This window comes from Argentina anserina, chromosome 1, assembly GCF_933775445.1.
Source record: "Argentina anserina chromosome 1, drPotAnse1.1, whole genome shotgun sequence".
Lineage (NCBI taxonomy): Eukaryota > Viridiplantae > Streptophyta > Magnoliopsida > Rosales > Rosaceae > Argentina > Argentina anserina.
This window is the reverse complement of record NC_065872.1, coordinates 4,150,075-4,176,535: the sequence shown is the minus strand read 5'-3', so window position 1 is coordinate 4,176,535 and position 26,461 is coordinate 4,150,075. Positions and strand designations below refer to the sequence as shown.

General features: G+C 36.7%; 3 protein-coding genes across 4 annotated transcripts; 1 reads left to right on the top strand and 2 right to left on the bottom strand.

Moving 5' to 3' along the window:
- Positions 1-3,420: 3,420 nt before the first annotated feature.
- LOC126800420 (20 kDa chaperonin, chloroplastic) lies at positions 3,421-5,627 on the top strand. The gene is made up of 6 exons (XM_050527791.1): positions 3,421-3,557; positions 3,657-3,829; positions 4,354-4,533; positions 4,633-4,788; positions 5,106-5,183; positions 5,273-5,627. Exons 2-6 carry the CDS (start codon positions 3,659-3,661, stop codon positions 5,444-5,446), a joined length of 759 nt encoding a protein of 252 aa, XP_050383748.1. The 5' UTR covers positions 3,421-3,557; positions 3,657-3,658; the 3' UTR covers positions 5,447-5,627.
- Positions 5,628-5,803: 176 nt separating this feature from the next.
- On the bottom strand, positions 5,804-11,980 carry LOC126800404 (auxin response factor 7-like). Of its 2 annotated transcripts, none has more exons than XM_050527777.1 (13): positions 11,188-11,980; positions 10,874-10,989; positions 10,697-10,792; positions 10,536-10,592; positions 10,270-10,425; positions 10,071-10,155; positions 9,772-9,862; positions 9,526-9,690; positions 9,232-9,427; positions 8,970-9,108; positions 6,890-8,841; positions 6,458-6,648; positions 5,804-6,368 (listed from the first exon to the last, which is right to left on the bottom strand). In XM_050527777.1, exons 1-13 carry the CDS (start codon positions 11,228-11,230, stop codon positions 6,188-6,190), a joined length of 3,468 nt encoding a protein of 1,155 aa, XP_050383734.1. In that variant the 5' UTR covers positions 11,231-11,980; the 3' UTR covers positions 5,804-6,187. The 2 variants fall into 2 exon arrangements, with proteins under 2 accessions (XP_050383734.1, XP_050383739.1); XM_050527782.1 differs by having other exon boundaries at positions 10,874-10,986.
- Positions 11,981-21,134: 9,154 nt separating this feature from the next.
- On the bottom strand, positions 21,135-21,896 carry LOC126794115 (secreted RxLR effector protein 161-like). The gene has a single exon (XM_050520769.1). The coding sequence runs from the start codon at positions 21,894-21,896 to the stop codon at positions 21,135-21,137; it is 762 nt and encodes a 253-aa protein (XP_050376726.1).
- Positions 21,897-26,461: the final 4,565 nt, after the last annotated feature.

The following is a 26,461-nucleotide window of genomic DNA, read 5'->3' as shown; positions in this document are numbered from 1 at the left end:
ATATCTAGTTTATAATTTATAGATCATCTCCACAAAATTTCAGCCGATTTCATGATCGTTAAGGTATCAAACTAATCAAAACCAATGGACGTATTGAATTTGCCGAACCTGAACCGTTCATATATTTTGAGTAGAAAATCGAAGTTATGAGTACCTTAACGGTGATGGAATCAGGTGAAATTTTGTGGAGATGATTTATACGTTATAGCCTAGATATTGGACGGTGGAGATGTGAAAACTCGATCGCAAAGTTGATCAGAAATGAAAATATGTACCTTAAGCTAAGATAAGGGTCTCCTTACCTCAAAAGCCCCACATATATATATATATATATATATATATATATAGAAAACTTACGTCCGCACCTTGCAAATTCCGTTGTTCCGGCGATTGATGATGTCTAACGACTATGCGGATGGTGCTGAATAGGGGTGGCAAAAATGAGCCAAACAAAACCGAATCAAGCCTTACCAACCGAACCAAGTAAGTTGGTTACCAAGTATTTCAGTTACCGAAATTTCGGTACGGTAACACCGAACCGATTTCTCTAAGTTGGGACGGTAATGGTAATGGTTTTGGCGAAAGTTGGTATTACCGTACCCATCGAGTTTTTTATTTTAATTATTTATTTTTTAATTTATTATTACATATATTGATCTTAGCCGTTGATATATCTCAAATTATGGCTCGTCAACGGGTCGACATTGCAGGCTTGTATTAGAAAAAAAACATAATACTGTTATTTAAGAGTTTGAAACAATAAAAGAATTATTAGAATTTTTTTTTTAAAAAAAAGTCACAACTAAATTCTAATTTCGAAATATTGTCGATCGACACCGATAGATGTGATTGATATATATATTTAGGGACCCTGAAAATTTTGTCCGTTTTGAACGTGGTTTGACATAATAAAACCTTATTAACCGGGACGTTGCCAAATCGGTTCCTTGTTGCGACCACGCACGATTGGTGACAAAAATTAGAAATTAGGTGATTTTAAATATGTAAACAGCTTTCGATATTCGCATCTTAATAATCGGTCATCCCTTTGGGCATATTAGTGGTGTTTTAGGTTTACTGAAAATTTTGACGATCAAACGAGGTCCGAATTGGATGAAATTATAAAATGGTCACTAAATATATATACCGATCATATCGGATGATGTTGATCGATTCATAGAAGTTTTCTTCACATAGTCGCTTCATCATGTGATGGTTTTATTATAAAGGTTATGATACATTAGTGGACACTTCGGCTATTGACAACTCAAATTTGAAATATGGTCGATCGACACCAGCAGATGTGATCAGTATATATATTTAGGGAACCAATGTCTAAAGCTCGAGCTCAGTCCAAACCAATGTCTAGCATAAGAGGATATTGAAGTTATCGATGTTGCTATTCTGTATCAGTCCTTCAATTTGTTAATTTGTTCATGTTATGATGTTGGAGTGTTGGACAATACTATGTAATCGCATTTGCATTTGCATTTGAGGGATATTATTGTATTAATGAGTTCGGTCCAAATTCAACTATGAACTATGAAGTTTGTTTAAATTTCTTTTGTCAGCAAAGAAATTGGTATGGGCCTTAAACTTAATTGGGCCGATATCATATCTTGGTAGAGGCCCATTACCAACCGAACCAACCAAAAATATCGGTATACCAAAAACTTGGTACAAAGGCGTAAGTGGTCGGTAATGGTACAAATTTTCTCATTACCAATTACAATTGGTTGGTAGATGGTAATGACAAAAATGAATTGGTAATGTACCGAACCCAGCCCTAGTGCTGAACGTGCTCACCCTCTTGGCGCTCATGTCTGTGCCGGCCGGAGCTGCAATGTCGGCCCACGGCCGTCCGGAATCTACTGTGAGACGACGTTGTAGCTCTGGTCGTCACAGACAGGAGTGCTAAAAGGGGAAAGTACAGCCGTCACCATCCGAGCTATCGTTGCGTGTCGCCAGTCACTAAAATCGCGAAATCTACACGGTGAGGACGTCCGCACTTAAAACGGCATATATATATTTATATATTTATATCAAAGAGAACGAAGAGCATCAACAAATATTAAAAACGCGTCCAGGGGCAAGCACAGTAGCTAAGGTCGTCGCCTCCGAGAATCAAATTAGATCACCAAGGCTGACGCGATTATTTTGTGAGATGTCTACGATTGCATCATATCATCAACGTACAGCCGTCCAGTCTCTCACTAGCAAGCTAGTTACTGGAAGGTTCCCCATCTCCAAGGACCCATATATCAGCGTACGTATGCAGCAGCACCCATAATGCTCGACCAGACCGTAGCATGCATATAGCATATCGAGAAGGTAGCACAAATATTCGCGTTCTTCTTTGCCTACACGGTTACACATACTCCCCTCCTCCAAATCAGCTGCACTCCTAGCCTGCAGCCTGCCGATATCTCGAGTTCCCGAGGTAGTTTAAAATCGCCAGTACGTTTATGTTCAACAGTGCGTGCAAGTCATTATCAATGGTGACAGCCGTGACATGACTGACATCGGATCTACTTAATTCTTTTCACCATAGCCTACATAGTTGATCGAATCCATACATACATGATACATAGCCAATGCCTAGCTGAATATCGGTATCGGTCAATGCTTTCATGTGATAATTTTGGTTTACTTAAATTGTAATATTAGTTCAACTAAATATAAAATGAGTGCGTGATCGATAAGCCGTCTCAAACGATCTTTTTATATTCATTTTGGTGCAATGGTTAATTTAAGCCATAATGTCATGTATAGATCGATCTATTGTGTCCTCTAAATGCTTATTATAGATATGTCATCTATCAATTTAAAGTTCCTAGCAAGTAGATATACTCGTAGCCTCACTCATCCTGCGGATGGATAATATAGTAATGTTGATATTTTTCATCAAATCCCTATATTATTTTGTTCTCAAAGTCTAATTATTTTTACTTAATTGTCGTTATCCATGTAAATCTAGTTTTGATAGCTCATGAAATTTAAGTTGTGTCCTATAAGGACGTGATTGTTTTATCCTAACCGGTACAAATACGTATCAAGTGCGAGGCATTTTGATTTCCTAAGACAACTAGAGACTAAATTTGATTACTATTTAGTTTTCTCTAATGTCTCATACATGATACAATGAAATTTTATTCATAACGTTCTCTTATTTTTGAAGATTTTATAGTTTAGTATCATGCACATTTGACATTTACTTATCATGAACTTTGTGAAATGCATGCTAAAAGAAATCGTATGCATCCACACAACATACATGAGAATCATCCATTATTCAAACATTTGAGTTTCATTTTGTTGTTCAGTGTATGAAGTCCAATAATCTCTTAAAGAACTCCTCTCGGGCTTTAACAAGACCCAAACCCAACCCAATTGAATGATTTGGCAGACAGAGACAAAATAGCAGTTCTAGAATTCTCTGTTATCGTCTCATAAAACCTCGCCTGCAGACTCCAAAGTGTTTTAGGGTTTTATCTTCTTCACTATAACAAGGCCACTCAAGCTCTCTCTCTCTCTCTCCAAATCCCAAATTTCATAAGGTAATTCTAGTCCTCCCTCTCAATTGGATACTTCTATTTCTCTCAATTAGCAATCGCCCCCTTCTCAGATTTTGAAATTGAATTTGGGGTTTTCTGCAGAAATGGCCACAGCTCAGCTCACAGCCTCGTCAATCTCAGCCAGAAGCTTGGCCTCATTCGAAGGGCTTAGACCCTCAAACGCCAAGTTCGGTTCTCCAGCTTCTGTGTCACTTATGGGCCACCGCTCCTTCCGCGGCCTCGTCGTCAAGGCCGCCACCACCGTTGCTCCCAAGGTTGCTCTCTAACCCTAAAGCCCTAGTTCATTTCTGTTTCGCATTTGCTCTATTGGGTCTTGTAAGGGTTAAAACATTTGTGGATAAAGTTGGCTGCTTTGGACAATTTTGTTACTTGTGTTTTGCATCCTGTGTGGTAAAATTGATATCAGTAATTGGTAATGAGGGTTTAGTATTATTCACCTTGGTGGTGTGGTTGGAGTTACCTTACAGTAAATTTGTGTTTTTGTAGATGATTGTGATTTGTGATTAGTATTTTGTTCTGTCCAGGGCTTTGTATTCTGAGCTTGTCATTGTTATGAAACTGGCTCTGATCATTCTGTTATCTTTATTGTTGTGTGTTACTTTATACTTGGCGGTGTGTCTATGCATTTTTGTGTTTGGTTAAGTCATTCGGGACATCAAAAGGAAAGTTTTTGTTATGGAATACTAGTTTGTTGTCATGGGTGTGTTACATTATGACTTGGTTATCGTGATATTTGATCTTGATCTGATCTGGTGGTGTTGTCATTCCAACTCTGCAGTACACTTCGATCAAGCCTTTGGGCGACAGAGTACTTGTGAAGATCAACACAGTGGAGGAGAAAAGTTCTGGTGGAATTTTGCTCCCGACCACTGCTCAGACAAAGCCTCAAGGAGGTGAAGTGGTTGCTGTTGGTGAGGGAAAAACCATTGGGAAAACAAAAGTGGGAATCAGTGTCGAGGTTAGTGTTATTGTGAACACATCCCTGTTTAGATATATAGTAAAGGTGAATTATTTTCTACATTTCCGGTGTACTGAATGCTCTGTTTCCATGTCATAGACCGGTGCAGAAGTTGTATATTCCAAATATGCTGGAACAGAGGTGGAGTTCAATGGTACAAAGCACCTTATTTTGAAGGATGACGACATTGTTGGTATCCTTCAGACAGATGATATCAAGGATCTTAAACCCCTGAATGACAGAGTCCTAATCAAGGTTAATTTTCCTTCAATACTTTTAAGTCTGAAAGATAGCCAGGAGTTGGTTCTTGAAGTAAAGCATAAATTAGGAAAGTCCTTATGAAAATTTTGAGCACTTCGGTTGATCATTAGAATTCTTATATATTTGTATAAAGCAAGAGATATATATTCTATATGGTGCTGGTTTTGATTTTTCTCCCACCTTTCCTAGTGTATGTAATGGCACCATATGCTAGCACATGCTTCCATAGTTACTCCTCATCTGCAATGTTATGCGCATTACATCTTTTTGCCCAAATTTAATCTATGATCCCTAACGGTGCTAAAATGCAGGTTGCTGAGGCTGAGCAAAAGACTGCTGGAGGTTTGTTGCTGACAGAGGCAAGCAAGGAGAAACCCTCTATTGGCGAGGTAAGTGAAAGCAAAATAATGGGATATATCCCATTTTAGCTTGGGATTTGTGAGATCATATAATTATGTTTTGCCTATGATATTTGCAGGTGATTGCTGTTGGACCCGGTTCTGTTGACGAGGAAGGCAACAATAAACCATTAAGCATCAGCAAGGGGAGCACAGTATTGTACTCCAAGTATGCTGGGAATGACTTCAAGGGCAAAGATGGTTCTGAATACATTGCTTTGAGGGCTTCAGATGTCATTGCAATCCTTTCTTAGTTGTCCAATTAGATGTTGTCACCCGTTTGTATTTTTGACATGTCTCGCAGAGCTTCTAAACAATTCTGATTACATGGTTCAAGCCCTTAAGCGCTTCAGGTGTCATTTCTGTACCTTTGGGAGACAAAAAATAACACTGGGAATATAATGATTGTTGCAGTTGTGGCAAATTTGTTATCAAGGGGTTGTTTGACTTTTCATTTGAGTTTGGATAAATTTTTAAATTGAAAGCTGCAATAATGATCTATAGGAGGTAGATATTACAGGACAGTGGTATCAGGTGCAAGAAACACATGAACAGAAGGAGCTAACAGAAGTTAGCTATGTCACAAGCCTGGTGGCAATTTACATCAGTCGAGTCAAAACTCAAACTATATTCAGTTCCTTGGTTCCTCTATAGAATTTACAAATTAGTAAGGAATTCAATCTGCCTCATAGACGAAAAGGATGAGATTATACATCATTTTACCCAGGCTGTACCGTACAAGATATCAGCTGGTCCACCGTCATGATCAACATCTTATGCAAGAACAAAGAGTCGAGCATGCGAGTAAGCTAAAGGTTATCCTAGAACCAGTATCTTCTATACTGGTTGAGGAGCAATTCTATCCCTCCACGGATTCAGGAAGCTTTTGCGGTATTGCTGTATGTTTTCATGGGAGAAATTATATTCAAATCGGTTGCAGCTAATTCTTGATGGGATTTGATGTTGAAGACTTGATCATCTGAATATCGGAACCTTTATCGATTGAATGAGGCTGCAGAGTTATCGTCATACGGCGCTCTCCATGCATTTCCACTGTCAGTTCCACTGCAAACTTGGTTGGGGACTGGAACATTTCCCAGATCCCCATCCAAGCTCATTTGTTGCACCTCAACTGATGACAATATCTTTATGCTCTGAACACAACTCACAAACTCCCTGAAAGCAATTAGCACAAAATCAATACTTGAAAAGGGAAAATAAAAATGATTGTTATGGCAATTCCCTCTTGCTCTAGCTCTACTTACTCCCATGGATCATCACCAACAAGAAGTATGTCATTTTCGTGATCCACGTAAACAAGCTTCCAGTCAGTTCTGTGTGGATCTTCTAGTTGCCCTTCAATCCCAAACATGCGGGCTAGATCATGCCTGAGCTCATCATAGCCCTTATACCGGGTAACATCAATACATCTTCCTACTGATCCACGCTTTTGAACCTATAAAAAGGTTGAAGAGGTATTATTGAAGGGAAATTTATGAAGACATTAAGCTAATATATCATAAAATCTATGACATCTTGATCCTAATCAAGACGCTCTTACTTTGACATGGTAGGCAGTAAAAAATAAGATGATGAAAAAGCTATATACACAGACTATTTGGTTTACCAATTCCTTGATATATATGCACTTCACATCAAAAGGGATAAAAGAAAATAGTTCAGGTAGAGTAACAAACCTTTGTATAAGTTCTCATACGTTGGGCCTGTGATCCCCACAAACCGTTATTTAGAACTGCAGCATCATTTAGAGCAACATCACTAGAACACCCTGGCTTAAATGACATGTTTGGTGCCCCAAATGATTGAGAGCTGATTGCAGCAGTAGATAATTCTGTCTCAATATCTCTTGGAGTCCCACCATAATTAGCCAGTAAGTTCTGAAGATCTTTCTGAGAGTCATATCCTCTTGACAACAAAGTGTCAGGAGCCAATCCTTCAACATTAGCTGAGAATGGTAGACTGTTCCGAGGATGTGATTGAACATCACCATCTAAACAGAAGGACGGGAGTGCATAGTTCTGCTGCATTGTGCTAGCATCCAAACAGTATGAAGTTCCAGAAGAGGAAGGTTCCAACTGATCAGTGATTGTGCCTTTATATTTAACTTGGTCTGGTCCTTTTGAGATGGGCAACTCATGTTTGATTCGGATATCAGACTTGCTTTGAAAGTCATGAATCAAGTTACTAGAAGGCTCCGCCACTGGATCCGTTATCAACATGGCTGTTCCTTGCTGATTCCTGTTCAGTAGGTTTGATGAGGACACCTGGCAGTTATTTGTAGAAGGGGACGTTGAACATGATGGACCATCCCCTTCTGTAAGATTGGAATGGCTTCTGATTGCTGTAACTTGCTCCTGCTGGTTCTGTTGTTGGATAGATGAAACATGCTGGGGCTGCATCAGTGTTGAAGCAGAGAAGTTGTTGCTGTTGATAAGTTTGTCTGCTGCGAAGCCGTTAGTGCTTAACTGTTGCTGATGATGATGGGACAGAGGCAACTGCAACTGTTGTAATTGCTGGTTCTGTTGATGGGCTAACTGCTGCTGCAGCATTTGCGGCTGCAAAAGTAGGCTTGATGGAGAGAATAATTGTTGCTGCTGCTGCTGCTGCAATTTCTGAAGCAACTTTAAGTTAAGTTGTTGCTCAGACAAGCCCCGTTGTGGTGATGGTTGTACTTGTGGCTGCTGCTGAGCTTTCTGTGACTGTTGCAACAACTGCAATGGGGACTCTTGCAACTGTGCCTGCTGCTGCCTTTGTAATAGGCTTGGTTGTGGTTCCAATTGTTGCTGAATTTGTGAGTCTTGTGTACCGGCTGCCAACTGAAATGAATTCTTATCAGGAGTGTGGACTGTTTGTTGGGATTGGGTACTGCTTGTTAGTGAATGTTGTTGCTGAAGCTGAGTGAACATCATTGGTTGCTGCGAATTTTGGCTTGGGATTTGGTTTTGAGTAACGAGACCATTACTTACAAGAGTTGGTTGGCCCAATTGTTGCTGCTGCTGCTGCTGCTGTTGCCTTTGTGCTTGCTGCTGATGTAGCTGATGAAGTTGCTGCAGCTGTTGATGGCCTTGAGGGTCTTGATGTAGCTGTTGCTCCCGTTGCTGTTGTTGTTGCTGCTGAGAGTAATTTTGCAGCTGTTGGTTTGCAGGAGTCTGCATTAATTGCTGCAGCTGCTGTTGGGGATGGTTTTGCTGCTGTTGGTTCAGAGGAGTATGCATCAATTGTTGTATCTGTTGCTGTTGTGAGTGATTTTGCTGCTGATGGTTCATAGGATTCTGCATTAGATGTTGCAGCTGCTGCTGTTGGGGCCATGTCACAGTTGGCTGTTGCACTTGACCAACTTGATTTTGTGGAGCTACTTTATTTAACTGGCTCGGTGCAGTAAGACCAGGAGCTTTAAAATTCAGCAACTTGGATGGATCATCAGCACCATTATGCAGAGTAGTTGAGGGAACCATGGACGGGAAAAATCCTGACTGAGCGGCTGAAAACTGATTATTCTGTTGCATATTCATCCACTGCACTAAACTCAAACCAGGGAAAATCGAGCTTTGGGAATTTTTCATGCCAAACTCATCTCCAAGCCATGGCATGGCTCTCTTGAAAGCATTCTCTATGTCAGATTCATCATCTACAAACGCACACAGATGTTCATACACAATCATAGTTTTTCAAGTTTAACAATTAAACATTTCCAAAGTTAATGACAATGGGAGATTTTGGACTAATGAATCTGGTTAAGTTGTAATGCGGTTTTACCTGGCATCCCTGGTTGTTTGGGAAACTTGGGTCTAAAGAATGGTGGTGGGCAGATGTAGAATGGAGTTACAACAGGCTCAATTTCCCAAATTGAAACTCGGCTCGGCCGATCACCAGCTGTTGATTCATCCCAACCAACCTACCAATAAAAAAAATTCAATCTCTAGTGAACCAATACTGAAGCAATACCTAGGGCTATCAACACAAATGCCTATGAGGTGATGGGATCTACTAGAAGGAATCAATAATGACTAAACAATACCTGAAGATTGCGCCATTGAGAATTTTTCCAACGAACAGCATCCAACTCACTAATGCCTGTGATTGTACCCATGTATCTGCGAACTCCTGACTCTTCAGTCTCAAACATCATTCTAAATCGCATGCCAAGTGAGACTTGGGTATACATAGCCTTATTATACTTGGCTAAAGGTACCACAAACTCAGATGGGCTGGCCCTGTTAAGATCAAAGTAATATCGTCAAAACCTATCAAGAATACAATGTCTTTATTGTACAGAAAATAATAATGTTCTAAGCATTCTTTACCAACTTACCTCGGGTTGTAGAATATGGTAAATGGAGTGTTATTTGCAGCAGCATGAGCTGCAGCTGCAAGAATTCCAATGTGCATGCTATCGCTGGAAATGACTGATGAAGAGAGAGCTGGTTGCTGCCTATTAGCACGCCTTATACCCAAGAGAAGCTGAGACTTTTCATCTCTGCATGCAACCAGAAGGTTGTATATCAATAACCAGAGAGACTAGATAATCATCCAATTCAGCATGTATTTCATTTCAAACCTTATAAAAAGAACAGCATCTCCAGCAAAGAGTCTTTTTGTGCTCACAAAAACACTCCAACCAGTAGTCAGAAGGTGCCTCTTTGGCTGGCCTGAAATGAGGGTGCTAAAAATTACATATAAAAAATAGAATTAAACGAAAAAAGATGGATAAAGAAATCATTGTGGTCAATACGATGAATAATAATTAACAGGGGTAGAAGAAAGTGCCTCTGAAAATCGAATGTATGAGCAAAATATCTGAATGTAAACATAACGCTGGAGGTAAATGGAAACAGAAGAAGAATAAGATAGCAGTACCGCGATAAATATGTCTGAATGTCCATGCACTATCATGCAAATCTTTTGCTACAAGCTCCTGCGCTGGTGGTTGCATTGAAAAATCCTACCAATAGATATTTTTTCGTTTAATTACTACATGGAAATTTCTGAGCTGGATGTACTACACATTATCCTGCGATATCTTGATATTAAAGAAAAATTTTCAGTTTGTACATACTAGAGGTGGAAAGATCTTCTCAGCTGCACGACGAGGTACAGAAAATCCACCATGCGTACTTGTGTCACTAGCTGTAAGAGTTTTGCAGAAAAACTCAGAAGGTTGCCTGCTTTGCTTGAGGCCCATGTCAGACGCTAGTATTGCTTCCTTATCATACTGCAGAAACATATAATTAAACAACTTCACCTATGAGTCTTCATAGCTTGCAAGTGAAAGAAGCTAAGTTGCCACTAGTTCTTAATTCCCATAATGAATGGCTGACCTACTTTGTTTACTGGTTGGAGAGTCATCTGTGCATACACCTCATCTGTTTCTGTATCAGCCTGAATTAGAAACAAATTATAAGCATCCAACTAATCTATTCAATGGTTCTTCATAGCATAATTAGCATTCATCATTTCAAAATACACATGTGGAACTGCCATACATGTAATGTGACACTGTGAAGCATGCATATCAATTTCGAAGGAAGGTTTGGGTAATTAGGTATGAAATCCGTCTCCTTTTGCATTGATGCGGCAACCTGCAAGATTCAATAGATTCCATCACGAACCAGATGAAACCGTAAGACTTTGCTTCTTTACATCAAAAGCCAAATACTTACTTGCTCACTATGGCCTTGAGGGAAATAAACCACAAGACTTCCAACTGGAGGCAAAGAAACCAATGGCCCAGCACAAGCATGCCATAACTCTGAATTGATATTCTTTTGCTCTCCTGCTTAATACCAAACACAACTATGTCAGCTTTGAAGAGAACTTAGAAAATTCTAAATACTAATTTCAGGAACACAGGATTTATTGCTTGATTTGTTTCAAAACCAAACAAAAAGAAGTTTTTTTTTTCTGATCAAGGAACAAATGAAAAAGAAAAATCTATCCAAAAAAAAATGAAGAAGAAAAACTCAAGAAACCTCACCTTCAACTGAAGTTGCCAAAAAACCATTTGTGGGGGCCTTCATGGTTAACACTAGAACAATATGCCTCAGAGAAATTTAGATTTCTGGTCTGCTCCACCAAGATACAACCAAATACGAATCTAGCTGAAGCCAATTAATCCCCAGTAATTACAGTACTACTTCTTCACAGCAAAGGCCTTTAAAAAAAACCACCTTGATGCTCAATACAATCTTTTCTCAAGTTCACATTGAACTCAGGCCCTTCACCAATCCCAAAAATGCAACAAGAAACCGACTTTGCCTCCAAAAACTCAAACTTCTCCAACTTGAAGAAACCAATCATTGCATTTCAAACCTGACAATCTCAATATCAATGATGTTGGTATGTTAAACAAGAGAAGAGACCATAAAAACCGAAACTTTGAGCTGAATCAGCAAAGTGAGAATCGCACATATTCCATTTCCAACACCCAACAGCCAAAGACAACGACAGAACTGGAAACTGGGCTTGTAATGAATGAACCAAAACAGAAATGAAAAACAAAACGACCCCAAAACGAGGACGACTTTGTGTTTCCTTGAAGCTTTTGGGGTTAACGTTCTAGCAAAGTTGGGTTGTGTTTGTTTCTCTTATTTTTGTGAACAGAGAGAAATGTTTGAGAGGATCGAAAGGGAACTAACTTGTCGCCGGAAAAGCAGAGGCCAAATTAAAACAGAGCTCAGACAGCTTTTTTCTACTTTAATGAATCAACAGCTCCCGACATGAAATAGACTCGAGCAGAGAAAAGCATTCACTCTCATTCTCACTACCTCTCTCTCTCTCTCTCTCGCTCCTGGTTAAACAAAATGAGATCGAATTAATAAAATTATAACAGAGATTAAGCCTTTAACTTTGATATATAATAATTTGGTGTATCATATTCTTTTTTTTTTTTTGGAACTGATGTATCATATTCAATAGCGTGTGTTATGCTCTCCGCGACATTTGATAATAATATTCCTTACCACCAGTCTCCACCTCCCCTCTATATTTTCCGCCCAAATTCACCTCATAGTCCTTTCTTTTTTCTTTGAGAGGGAAATTCACCTCATCCCTATCAAATTATCATTTTAAATTTCTTACCTTTTTCTTTCTGAAAAATAGAATATTCATCTCATCATAACGTGGCACATGATAATCCGTTTTACATATGATGTTGTTGAAAACATTAAGATATCCCTTGATAGACATTTCAAACTTTCGCGTATAGTAATAACAAGTCATATCAAATGACATGCATTACGATATTGAGCGAATCGATCTTAATATGGTTAGTTTTTAAGCTATCTATTTTTATTGACATAGAATAACTCAACACGTTTATTGTATGTCTAAGTAATGGCACGACGGGTGTCAAAACTAGTAACCACAAAGGAATATGGAGGCTAAGAGACGTTCACTTTTCTTGAGTTTCTGGCAAAAGCCACTGTGACGGTGGAAAATGGGGGGAGATATTAGGTTGAAGTTGCCATGATCTCATTTTGAAAAAGAGAAGTTTCTTTTTAATGTGCATGATGACGTGGAACCGCACTTGATGTTTGACTATGAGGCTGTTTTTAAATTTTTTTTATTATTATTTTTTTGGTTACATGTTTTTATTATTATTTTCGTGCTGCATCCAGCTAATTTTTCCCTTTTATTTTGGCCTTTTTTTGGGGGCTTTGGACCCACCAAAACCATCAATTATACATCATCTTAATTTTAATCCAAAAGATATAAAAACTATGCATTATCATCTTATTAATGATTCTCTTGGTTTTGGATTTTTAATCATCAAAATGGAGCAATTCTCCACCATCTCATCTTCATGTTAACTTGAATCAACAATATAATTGAATTTAGAAGAAAATGGAGTCATTTTGGCATGTTAGTGATTCTTATAATGTGAAATATATTCTTGTAATGTGATAGATATCTCATATGTAATTACGTAAAATTAACAGGAGAAATGACAAATGCAAGACCTTGTTGACGATTAATTAAACCTTTTGAAACAAGAAATTCATATAATGTTTCTAGGTTTATGAACATTCTCAAAGTAATTGTTTCATTAACAGATATTAAGCTCATGATGTAAGTAAATTTCAAACACATATGCTACTCATAAGGTGGTTTCAAGCTTCCTTATATGTACTTTTATAACTAAAATTCACTTTGTCAACTAAAATAAGTGTGAAATTATGTATATGTCCCTACATCATATTGAAATAATTTAAAAAAATCAATTAAAATAATTCAGAGATAAAAAGGTAAAAGTAAAAATAAAAACAAAAAAAATTTTGTTTTATTTTACTAATAACTTCCACATGCTATAACCACAAACTATTTCCCACTATTTTACAATAAATCTCTAATTATTTTAAAAAAAAATAATAATCTTATCACACTCATCGAGTGTGTGTTGTTCTTGTATATATGAATGGATCGATTCTTTCACAATATAATCAACATATCTAAAAGTGGATTCAGATTCATTACCATATAATCTTATCAAAAGAAAAAAGGAAAATTAAATTCCAACATATTATGATGAACGTACGACCTAATATTCTGCTAATGTTTTATATATTTTACTAAAAACTTGTGAATGAATGATGGAAACTCATTAAACTTATATAAGAACACACTAATTTATAAAAAGTTAGACTTTATTTTTATTTTAATCTCATGTTTGTTTAGTGGGCAATGCTAATTTTTTATTATTAAAAATAGTAATTAGTCAATTTAACTTTCATTTTCTTTCTTTCTTTTTTTCCTTAATTGAGACCTCTTAAAATGTAGGGACCTAAGCTTGAGCCTTTCTATTGCCCCCAGAGCCGGCAGTGGACAGTTGTGAACACAACATTATAAAATGTTGACTAGAAACTATAACAAATCCCTGTTAATCTTTGATTTTCGGCTGCAGCCTTCTTATGCAAACTGAGTTTTGGTCCATCTTTAGCAAAAATATTAACAAAGTTTCATTCCTCGAGCTTTTTGAAGGAGAAAAAAAGGGACCAAAAAGCAAAGGGAATGAAAGGGAAAGATGACATTTTTATATACACAGCAGCAGCCGCAAAAACAGGAGATTTTCACATGTCACAAAATTCGGTGGAATCCACAAGAGCTTGGCGTCACCAATTCTCCATTGAAATCTCATTTCGTGCCCAGAATTTAACATTAAGTGACAAAATTGAGAACAAGAAGATCCTGGTTTTGAGGGTCCAAATTAATTTAGCAACCAACTTCGTTTTGTTCCTTCCATCTGCTCCGAGAATCATAGACCACCGCACAAGAGATCATGGAAAACCAGTCACGATCATCCATTTTCTGTTTCGGGTATTGAGATAGATACATAAGGTCGCCAAGTTCATCCATGTTTGTGAGAGGATGGAAACCAATGGTGAACATTTTTCTCCGTGTGGGAGGAGAACCAAGTTGGTACTTTGGAGACTCATCTTGTTTTCCATGTGCTTTAACCGGTAAAAAACAGACCACGTATAAGATACATAGTTCATGGACCACTACTCGAATAGCATTGCACATTTGGTTGCGAATTGACACCAATCTTTGGGGTTTTTCGCTAGCTTTTATGACATTCTTCGTCAGTTCATATTGAAGTGTAAAGTTTACATTCACATACTGACATATGGTCAGTATATGTTAAATTTTTTATATTTTATAATTGAATGATTGATCACGTTCATATAATTGTCGCCTTTTATTGTTAGTAAAAGTAGAATTTAGATAAATACTTCTTTAAAATAAAAATATTTATATTTGTATAGTCGTTTGAACATTTAGGTCATTAAGTAAATATACATCGCGGTGAATAATATCGTATATATATAACCAAGTCATTAAGTAAACTAAAAATCATGTAGTACGTATTTAGTTTGTTCGTAAACAACAACCGGATCATTTGCATAAATTATCAAACTTTCTCAGTTTCTTTTCAAATTTATATGTTCAAACGCAGAAAGCAAGAATAATATTCCCAGATGCTACTCGTATTTCTTTCAAACAGTGAATTTTTTACGTCAAGAATTCCACTAAATCCAGGAAATATGAGAAGATGATCATATAATGTACGTAAACGTAATACATCAAATCAGATTAAAGCAGATGGAAGTAGGAGGTTGCCAGAGAGAAGACAACGGGGCCGAGCATGTGAAACGCGGCAGATTTTGTCGGGCCAACCACCGCCACCGCTACCTCGACCCGACCTGACTCTATATAATTCGGGCCGGGTTCCCCCTACTACTTTCTTATGTGGTTATATTTTTTTTATTTTTTTGGTCGTTATGTGGTTATATTCGATTCCCTATCTGTCACCCCACGTACGCCTCCCCTTCTTTGCCGCGCCGTTGTACGGACTACGTACTGAGAGCTTCTTCCAGTTAATTACTGCAGTCGGTTTCTGGATTAAGCTAGGGTTAGGGTTCCTGGATTGGTCTGCTTGCTGCACAAGTAAATTCGAACTGTGCGTCAGTGCGTGCGTGCATGCGGTAGTTGCAGTAGTACCGTACTAGTGTACTACCTCTGATCGATGATGTCTTGATGGCTTCCACTGTGAATTTAATTTCACAAACTTTTGATCAGTTAAATTAGGCAAAATTTTAATAAGAGTATATAAACTATGTTCAACTGACAATTAAGGGTAGCTAACATTCAAAACTACAACTTGCGTGCATGAACTTTCTAATCCAACCCAGTTTCGATACACTTTGTGTACACTCCGTTAATTATTACGTTTTCCGTCATATTTATAGGGACAATTTCGTCCTCCATCAATTGCTTTCCCTAAATCAATGTCACTACTAGTCTGCTACCCATATTCTTATTCCAAAACCTCTCATGCATATGCAAATGCTTAGTATACACAACCTTCACAACCCCAATACCCACCACCCAGCAACCAAATCCCACAATACAATTGAACATGCCCTTCTATCAAATCCCACATCTAGAAATCCTTAATACAATTAGACATGCACTTCAATCAAATTATTCCATGGATATCAAATTACAAGCCAGTAAGAGAAAAACAAGAACACAAATGCTCGTAATCTTTCTTCTATGATCATATGAAGATGCGATCCAATTTTGGAAGCCCGACTGAACGAAGTAACGATATGGTCGGCATTTTTCAGGGTGGCCGGTGACTCTCTACTAATAAAGGCTACTTCAGCCATGTCGGGGAGGTCTAGATTTCGGGTCTTGATTTTGGGGTGGTAGATTTAGTTGGAGATAAGACTTGTTGGGAAAAGGAGTGGAAGAGACTTGAAGGACGAAGATGGGAGAGGAGAGGGGAGGTGAGATGAACCAGAAGAGATATAAGTTATGAGGAAGATGAAGAATTTGACTCAAGCTGACAATATAAGTACAATTATACCCTTCATTTGTTTGAAAATAATATGGGTCCTAACATGACAGTTAACAGATATATCGAAACTGAGTAGAGTTAAATAGTTGATGTACTTAAGTTTTAGTTTTTAAAGTAACGTAACCTTATTTCTCATTGGAGCACGATTCATGTACTATCCTTAAAATTTTGCCGTTAAATTACGTAAGAATAGCTCATATATAATGGTGTATTCGGCAGTTAGCTAGCTAGTGTTAATGGAATGTTAAAACAGGAATTTGGGTGTTGATGGGGTATCTGTATTTCAGATCATATCATATCAAAATAGAACAGCAAGCAATTAAGACGTAGTGACGTACAACATTAGATCGAATCTAATTATAAACTCTTCAGGAATCACGTTCTTAATACCATAATAACCATACATAAATATTCTAGACCAAGAAAAGGAGAAAAGACATATATAACATAACTAATCTCCCAATCACTGATCTTATGTAGTTGTCAACCAGCATATATGTTATTCATGACCTAATGATCGATCAGCAAGCCATCCTAGCTAGTTACGTTTGCTTAATTAGTTGGCTTATGCATATATACGATGTATTCCATTCCATTTTACACATTAATTTACATATTTTCCAGATAAGATGGTAAAGCATTGGATTGCTTGTTGGCATAGCACTAACTCGATCGATATCGATCATCTTTGCATGTAAAACATATAAAGAAAAGGAGATTGAGATATTTTCACGCACAAATTACTGTCTGCCATTACAAATTTACAAGCAATCATCGATCGGTGACGGACAAGTGCCCATAATCATGTACTGAGGTTTTGCATGTTCTTTTAATTTTGACTGGTTCGTCAATCTGGATTAATTTAAATACATTACATGGATTAATATGGGGTTTTTAAACTTAATTAATAAAGGCATGCATGTAATAGATGCAAACTTAATGATTCTTCTCTTAATATCCCGTTGCCCGTGGCGCTTGGTGTGCATGCGAAATGCTCAGAATATGATCTTTTGTATCGACACCATGTTAGTCTGCACATGGATTTTACTAAGTAATAGAGATAACTATATAAAGAGCAATGACAAATTAAGCTTTATTGTTTAATGGTAGCTAGTTTGATCAAGTACTAGGGTCGCTTAAATTGATTGAGCAAATCATATGAGATTATTCCCCGGCCACTAAACCCCAATCAGTTTTGCTTTAAACCGAGGTCTCACTCTCAATCGTTAATTTAATGAAACTAACTAAGTTAGCATAATATCACAGATAGAAATCATGTTAATTAGCCATCTAATTAGAGAGGCAGGGGGATGACAAATATATCTTGATCAATGGATGCACCTGGCAACCGTTAAACGTGATTAGGCATGATCCCTTCACTGTGCGCCAGAATTAGCGCACTACTAATCTTATTTAGTCAGATCATTGATTGTGTTTATGTATTTGCATGATTACTACTGATCGAGCTATTTATCAACCTAATTTGCATTGTTTTCTGGTGATCGAATACGTTCAACGGTACAAGATGTCTTTGACGATTACATACACTGGACAGACTGTGGAGTTTGAGGGAGATAGAACAATCTCTATGAAGAGTATGAAAGATAGGTTCAAACGCAAAACGATGAGAAAATAATTGGAACGTTTGTTTCATCACTGAAGAGTGAATAATATATGTATATCAAATTTTATATGTTAGCTAGACATTTCATATTTGATATAATATACGTGTCCAAGCTCGATCAGTTAAGATTCACTGTCTATATAAGCATCCAGAGTGTATATAATTGAGATCTAATGACGCAAACAATGTGATAACATGTATCTTCCTAATCCTATGAGATATCATGAGCTATGGATCCGAGAAAGACAATGTCGATAACAAAGGCACGTACACAAAGGTCAGGTGATGTTGATAAGCGAACCACTAAGGTCACTGTCCAGGACTCCAGGTGATTCAACCATATATCTTGATCGATCTAGCTAAATTGAAAGAAGGGTGTGGATGGATATGCAAGTCTTTTGTATTATCCTATCCACTGAGAACAGAGTAGCCACATGATCGAAGTTTTTTCTTTAATTATGCGGGCCAATCTAAGGAAAGAGGCATATAATTCAATGCTCACTAATATAGGAGGTGGGGTTCAATCAATCAACTCGTCCATTCTCCTCCAAATTGGATTAGTGTACGTGATTAAGATTGGGTTGGATGACTTGAATCTGGAACCATACAAGCAAATGTTCATGTTCTGCAAGCAAACTAGCAGGTTCTTAGAGATGAACACTACACTAGTTAGAGACAGCCGACGTAGTTCAATTATCTTGCTAGTTATAGCTATCCGTACAGACCATTATTGTTATAATCTAGCTGGAAACTTGGAAGAAGATTATTATTTATTGTTAGGCAAATCAAGGACACACATGCATGTTACAAGATAATTGTACTTTCTGAAAGTCAGGCTAGCTGGACATATCTTTCATTGTAGATGAAAGCTAGCAGCAAATCTAACACTAAATTTGTCATATAACGTATTCACATGCAATATGTGTGTGCAAACGTACAAATTAATTAGTGTATTAACTGTTGAGAAACTTCTCTTACATTACTAGTAAGTTGAAGCTAGCAAGTAGCAACTAGCTATTGAATAAAACATACCAGACCCTCTGACCCCAGCCTTTTACTCTCTATGTAAAGACTCTTCGTAACATGATAGAAACACTCGTAAGTTAATAATTAACTTACCTATATTATCTCCCACAAAAGAAAAAAAAATTCACTTCTCAATCACATTTCATCAATACATCATATAAGCGTAACCACATATATAAACATGGTCTGCTTAGGGGTATGAACATTAATATATATTGTTAATTTTGGGTTGTTTATATTTGTTAATTTTGTATGAGTCCAACGGTCAAACCCAAGGGAGAGTGGGAGACATCTATATATATATGGATAATTAATTAACCTGTAAATATATACTTGGACTCGAGCTGTTTCTTTTTATATTCTGAAACGTATCTGAGATTTATCATAAGAATAACACACAATCATGTGTCGGGTTTTCTACAAATATTTCAGAAATTATTTACATGCAATAAGAGAGCAATCGAGGGCTAAACCCTAGAATACAAGCAAAAGAGCGCGATTGACGGAACCAAAGACTCCGAGAGGGAACCACCTTCCTCCCCTTCCAAGTGTTCGAAATTTAATTATCATTGCTTCTGTCTGCTCCATTTGCCACACTACACGCCTCCTTCCCCTTATTTTCTCAACATCCCAATATAATCAATGTTAAACTAACCAATTAACTTAACCATGTCAATGAATTAATATAATCCTCTGCAACAGTATAGATTAATAAATAGTCGGCTTGTCAGTTCATTGCAACGCCGACAACCCCTTAAAAGTAATGCAGATATTGCAGTCGACGATCTGCAGCTTCGTACGCAGTAAGTGAAAATCAAATTACATGATATGAGTACAAAACCAAAGATCATATGTATAACAACTAATCGTTAACTTAGTGAATGAGATTTACTTATCATTTTCATGAACGACGACACCGTGATCCATTATGCCTTAATCCGAAGTTACAAGGTGCTAGGCAAGGTCTTCTGTTAGTCATTACTCTTTGCTTTCTCAATAGACATAAACTCACGCAAAAATTCGTAGTGATAACAGGGACGTTTACCATATATATATAGAGAATCTTTAACCCTTAAGAGTCATTCCATTAAAGACATCTTGTAAGTTAAGTCATCTTATTTAGATTCCTGATTCAATACTGATTTGTAGTCTTGCTTCTAGACTTAAATTAGGATTCCTTACCATAATGATATAATACACGAAATCATTAGGAACTAGATTTGATATTATCTTTGTTTCCATGTAGAAATAGATTATGACATTAAACATGATAATCATATAATATGTGATATGTCCAAAATTGATCTAACAATCTCCCACTTGGACAATCACTTCCGGTTTATGAAAATCAAGTTCTGGTAATGTCAGAAACTATACTACCTACTGTAGTGCGCGCTAGAAACAATTGAATCAAAAATCCCATCACAACATGGTCACCTTGCAGTTACTTATGCAGAACAAGAAACGAGTTACACTTTAACAAAAAATGCAGAGTTTCTTTGCTACAACATAAGCTCCTGCAAAATACATATGTCCAAACCCTCATTATTGAGATATATGTATAATGTGTATTAACAAGTATAAAATACATATACATCAAGTCATACCGTATGTTCTAAAACCAGAACTTCAAGCAATAAACTGGACACCAATGACTTTATAACTTGTTTGAACCATATCATCATGCTAGACATGATTAAAGTCATCTGATATGCAAGTATATATACAATTGTAACTTATTTGTGTAAGTTTTTCAGAAACTAATGTAAAGCTGCAGCATGACATAACAATTCTGAAATACCTCAAGACTTTATTTAAAACAAAGAAAACTATTATCACAAGGATAATTAAAACAAGAACTTGAAACTTGTAAATTTTAGTTTGCTCCTACTGGACTTAGCTCCCACTGACCTCAAGCATCTAAGTTAGGCAAAATGCATATGCTGTCTATGTGTTTCTTGAACACTTTAACTGGTAATGCTTTTGTGAAAGGATCAACTAGCTGTGAGTTTGTATCTATCCTTAGAACCACTAACTCACCCCATTTAACCCTCTCCCTAACACTGTAATACTTTAAATCTATATGCTTGGAATTGCTAGATCTCTTATTGTTCTTGCAGAAGTACACAGCTGCCTCATTGTCACAAAAAACTTCCAATTTGTCTTCCACAATGTGACTGAGTACTTGAGTTTGCTGTAGAAAATTCTTTATCCATACCCTTTCACACACTGCTTCATATACTGCTATGTACTCAGCTTGCATGGTTGATGTTGTGATCAATGCATGCTTCATGGTTTTCCAAGCAATAGCCTCTCCTGCTAGAATGTACACGTATCCACAAGTGGACTTCTTTGAATCAGGGTAATTCCCTGCAAAATCAGAATCTGAAAATCCAATAACCTTCAAATCCTTGACTTGTCTGTAAACTAGCATGTGATTCTTTGTCTTCTGTAGATACCTCAACACTTTTTTTCCTGCAACCCAGTGTTCATAACCTGGATTAGATTGAAACCTTGATAACATCCCAACTGCAAAAGCCAAGTCAGGTCTTGTGCAAACTTGAGCATACATGAGGCTTCCAACTAATCTTGCATAAGGCTTTGACTTCATGTTCTCCTTCTCAGTTTCAGTTTGTGGTTGTTGACCTTTCGTGAGCTTGTCACCTTTAGACATTGGAACTTCTCATCCAGAGCACTGTTCCATACTAAATCTCTTCAGAACTTTAGAAATGTAATTTTCTTGGGACAATCCCAACAATTTATGTGTTCTATCTCTTTTAATCTCAATCCCTATTATATATGATGCTTCACCTAGATCTTTCATGTCAAAATTCTTTGACATAAAGCTTTTGGTATCTTTTAGCAGTTTTAGATTGCTGCTAGCCAAAAGTATATCATCAACATATAGTACTAATAAAATAAATTGATCTCCAACTGTTTTTAAATAAACACACTCATCAACTAGATTTTCAGTGAAGCCAAAAGAGGAAATCACTTAGTCAAATTTCTTGTACCACTGCCTGGAAGCTTGCTTGAGTCCATAAATTGATTTCTTCAGCTTGCAGACAAAATTCTCATTCCCTGCTTCAATAAATCCTTCTGGTTGCTTCATGTAGATCACTTCATCAAGCACTCCATTTAAGAAGGCTGTCTTGACATCCATTTGGTGCAGCTCCATATCATAGTGTGCAACTAATGCCATAATAATCCTAAAAGAATCTTTGCAAGAAACTGGAGAAAAAGTCTCAGTGTAGTCTATGCCTTCTTTCTGCATAAATCATTTCCCAACTAACCTTGCCTTGTGTCTTTCAGTGTTTCATGTTGCATCTTTCTTGGTTGCAGCCAATTGCTTTTTGTCTTGGAACAGCTTCAACTAATTCCCAAACTTCATTTTTCTCCATTGACTCAATCTCAGATTTCATAGCTTCTTGCCACTTCTCTGACTCAACACATTCTGTAGCTTGAACAAAATTTGTTGGATCATTGTCTTCTGCACAATCTTCTACTACGCCTACCTCAGTTAGATAACTGACAATGTAAGGACAATCCCCCCCCCCAAATTTTGCTTTTCTAGCTCTTTCGGATCTTCTAAGCATAGGATTTTGAGAAAGAGCTGAAATTGGATTATTTTGAGGTTGTGGAATTAGATTAGGTTCTGCTACAGGTGTCACTGCACCAATGTGAGGATTCTGAACAACTATATTGTTTTCTTGATTGTCAATTTGCATTCCTTGATCAATTTCATGATCATCTGCATCTTGATTTTCTCTAATGATGTCATCTGCTAATTCATTATCATTATCAAAAGGTAATGTATTTGCTAAATCCTCATCCATCACAAGTTTTTCAAATCTGAGGATAAATCCTCATAAATTGTATTGTGAATTTTCTCATGTATGAATTTTACTTGATGAGTTTCAAAAATTCTGGGTGAGTGTTTAGCATAATATAACTTGTAACCTTTAGATTTATCTGGATAACCTATAAAATAACAGCTAATAGACTTATCATCAAGCTTGCTCATTTTTGGATTATAAATCCGAGCTTCTGCTTTACAACCCCATACATGACAATGAAAAAGACTTGGTTTTCTATCACACCATAATTCAAAAGAAGTTTTCTTTATGGCTTTACTTGGTGTTCTGTTGCAAATATAATTTGCAGTTTTTAAAGCCTCTCCCCATAAGAATTTCGGCAACCTAGTAGTACACATCATACACCTAACCATATTTAGAAGGGTTTTATTCTTTCTCTTTGCAACATCATTTTGTTGGGGATTATAAGGTGTTGTATATTGAGTTTTAATTCCATGCTCTTGCAGATACAAGGCAAAAAGACCCTTTTGTTGACCTTTTTATGTATATTTTTCATAAAATTCCCCACCTCTATCTTATCTTACTGTTTTGATCTTTCTCTCTAGTTGATTCTCTACCTCAGCCTTATAGATTTGAAAGGCTTTAAGTGCCTGTGATTTTTCTGAGAGTAGAGAAACATAACCATATCTAGAGAAATCATGAAGGAATGTAATGAAATACACGTTTTCACAGATATTTTGGTGTTTAAATGGACCACAAATATCAGTGTATGAGTTCCAACAACTCTTTACTTCTTACTACAGTCTTTTTCCGTTTGTTTGTCATCTTACCCTTAAAACATTCAATACAATCATGAAGGTCTGAAAAGTCTAATTCGTTTAAAATGTTGTTCCTTACTAATAGTTTCAGTTTCTCTTTGGATACATGGCATAATCTTCTATGCCATAAATATGCAGATTTTTCATTGTTCTTAGTTCTCTTAACACCAGTTAAGGTGCTAGTACTTTTAGTGTTATATGTTTCAACAAAAGAAACATCTTGTTGAGATATTGAACAATTTAACTTTATAATATCATCCAATATCACACCAGAACCAATTTGCTCTTTATTTCGAAAAATAAGTATTGCTTTATTTTCAATCAAAAAACTACATCCAGTTTTAACCAATTGAGAAACTGAAACTAAATTTCATCTCATGGAAGGTACATAATAAACGTTATTCAAAACTAGAAATTTTTCAGATCCTAAATCAAGCCTAAGACATCCTGCAGCTTTTACTGCCAACTTCATCCCATTTCCAGCACGCAAACTAACATCCTCACTTCTTGGAGTCCTGGTTTTTTTGAACCCCTGTAAGGAATTAGTTATGTGAATAGGTGACCCGGAATCAATCCACCAAGATTGTGGATTGACATTAACAAGATTAACTTCGAAAGAAAAAACTGTATTAGAAATAATCTTACCCTTTTTAGCTAGCCAAGCCTTATAGCCAGTACAATCCTTTTTCATGTGACCTAATTTCTTACAAAAGTAGCACTTGAATTTGAATGGTTTGTTATCCTTTGGCTCTGTGGTTGCTGTTGTCTTAGAGATGATCTTGTTAGGCTTAAGCTTGTTCTGTGGATGTGACTTTTTTTCTTAGGCTTTTCAAGCATGTAAATAGTTGGGGTTTGCTTCTTAATCCTCTCCTCCTCATCAGAACATATGGCTATTAGTTCATCTAGAGTCCAGTTTTCCTTTTGAGCATTATAGCTAGTCCTGAGATGGTCAAAACTGCTTGGGAATGTGTCCAGTGCATGATGCACCAGCAAGGTGTCCTGTACTCCCACCATCATCTCTTTAAGCTTATTGTTGATATTAATCAACTTTAATAAATGCTCCCTGACTCATCCAGTTCCTGAGTATTGCAGGCTATGATATTCCTTGTTTAGCCTAGCTATCTCAGCTTTCTCACTTTCCTTGAACTTAGCTGACACGGCCTTCAGAAAATCAGTAGCAAATTCCGGCTCAGCCACGCTTCCGCTAATGCTTTTAGACATAGACTGCCTAATAACATTCTTAGCCATCATGTTTGAATGCATCCACTTCTTATAGTTAGCTTTGACTGTGGTTTTATCATCTTCTGCTGGGGTTTCAGGTCTATCCTCTTGAAAACAATAGCCTATCTTATCATTCATGGTGATATAGGTTTCTACAGAATCCTTCCAAGCTCTAAAGTTTGACCCAGTAAGCATTAAAACAATGTTGAATGTGAGGTAGGTGCTACCTAAATAGCAAAAGAAAATTTTATGAGTTCTTAGCTTTCAGTGTTTTATGTTTTGTCATACAATGACAATCAAGACAAGCATAAAACAAAAATACCATAAAACAACACAGTCATATACTTGCATGTAATTCAATCCATAACTTTAATCAACATTAAGCAATACTTTTGAGCAATTACTTAACAATCTGTAATTCTTTTCAATAAGCCACACATGATAAAAACATGTTATCCAAAAAATCAAATCAACATCTTTAGACAGAAGATCTAATTCCAAGTATCCGAATTTATTTTTATCAAATATGTTTATTGTTGTCTGTATTCTAAAATCATATTTTAACCACTTCTTTGGAAGAATAAAATATGAATTTAAAAACACAAAACACAACTTTTCAGTTTGTTATCTTGAAAATTCCCTGCAGATATCAAAGAAGAATGCTTTGTGCAATATGTTCAATTATACCAACAGGAAACCACAAACCAATTTTGAGCTTATAACTTTGTTTTCTACCCATATAATCTTTATAAGAAAACTAAGCTTTGTGCCTTGTAAACCTTTTACAATATATAAAATTGGGAGATTTTAAACTTCTACATACATTGTCCATCAATTACAGCACACACATAGAATGCAATCATTCAATTCAACCATAGAGTATATATTTGCATAGAAAATTAAATTTCCCAGCCATATAGGAACCACACGTCAACCACAATCCAAGTATCTAAGCTACTCTTATATGCACGTTGGGTGTGCTCTAGGGTTCTTATGTATATACACACACACACACACACACACACACACACACACACACACACACACACACACACATATATATATATATATACTTCATATAATCTGCTTGAATTGAAATCGGAAAACCTTTAAGAAAAACTTGTTTTGCTTTTTCCCCAAATTTGCTGCAGTTTTTGAGCGGAAGCATAGAACAAAAAAATTTGTTTTTTTTGAATTAGCAGCAATTTCATGTTGTCTTCTTAATCCGTAGCAATTTGAGTTATGAATCCCGTAAGAGACATAAAGGTCTCAATCGCTTCCGATCCAGTCGTCTTCCCATATCTAGAAGCTCAACGTTTTGAAAAACACAACGGCTAAAATTTTTCTGGGTTGTTGTTCTTGAGTTTGGAGTGGGTTGAGACCGG

Excerpts from the sequence above, each read along its gene's own strand:
- LOC126800420 (XM_050527791.1), top strand. The coding sequence starts at position 3,659 with ATGGCCACAGCTCAGCTCACAGCCTCGTCAATCTCAGCCAGAAGCTTG. Across the intron at positions 3,830-4,353 it reads CCACCACCGTTGCTCCCAAG|TACACTTCGATCAAGCCTTT; the intron begins GTTGCTCTCTAA and ends CCAACTCTGCAG. Across the intron at positions 4,534-4,632 it reads AAGTGGGAATCAGTGTCGAG|ACCGGTGCAGAAGTTGTATA; the intron begins GTTAGTGTTATT and ends TCCATGTCATAG.
- LOC126800404 (XM_050527777.1), bottom strand. The coding sequence starts at position 11,230 with ATGAAGGCCCCCACAAATGGTTTTTTGGCAACTTCAGTTGAAG. Across the intron at positions 10,426-10,535 it reads CTCTCCAACCAGTAAACAAA|TATGATAAGGAAGCAATACT; the intron begins GTAGGTCAGCCA and ends ATGTTTCTGCAG. Across the intron at positions 6,369-6,457 it reads GTTGGTGATGATCCATGGGA|GGAGTTTGTGAGTTGTGTTC; the intron begins GTAAGTAGAGCT and ends AATTGCTTTCAG.
- LOC126794115 (XM_050520769.1), bottom strand. The coding sequence starts at position 21,896 with ATGTCTAAAGGTGACAAGCTCACGAAAGGTCAACAACCACAAACTGAA.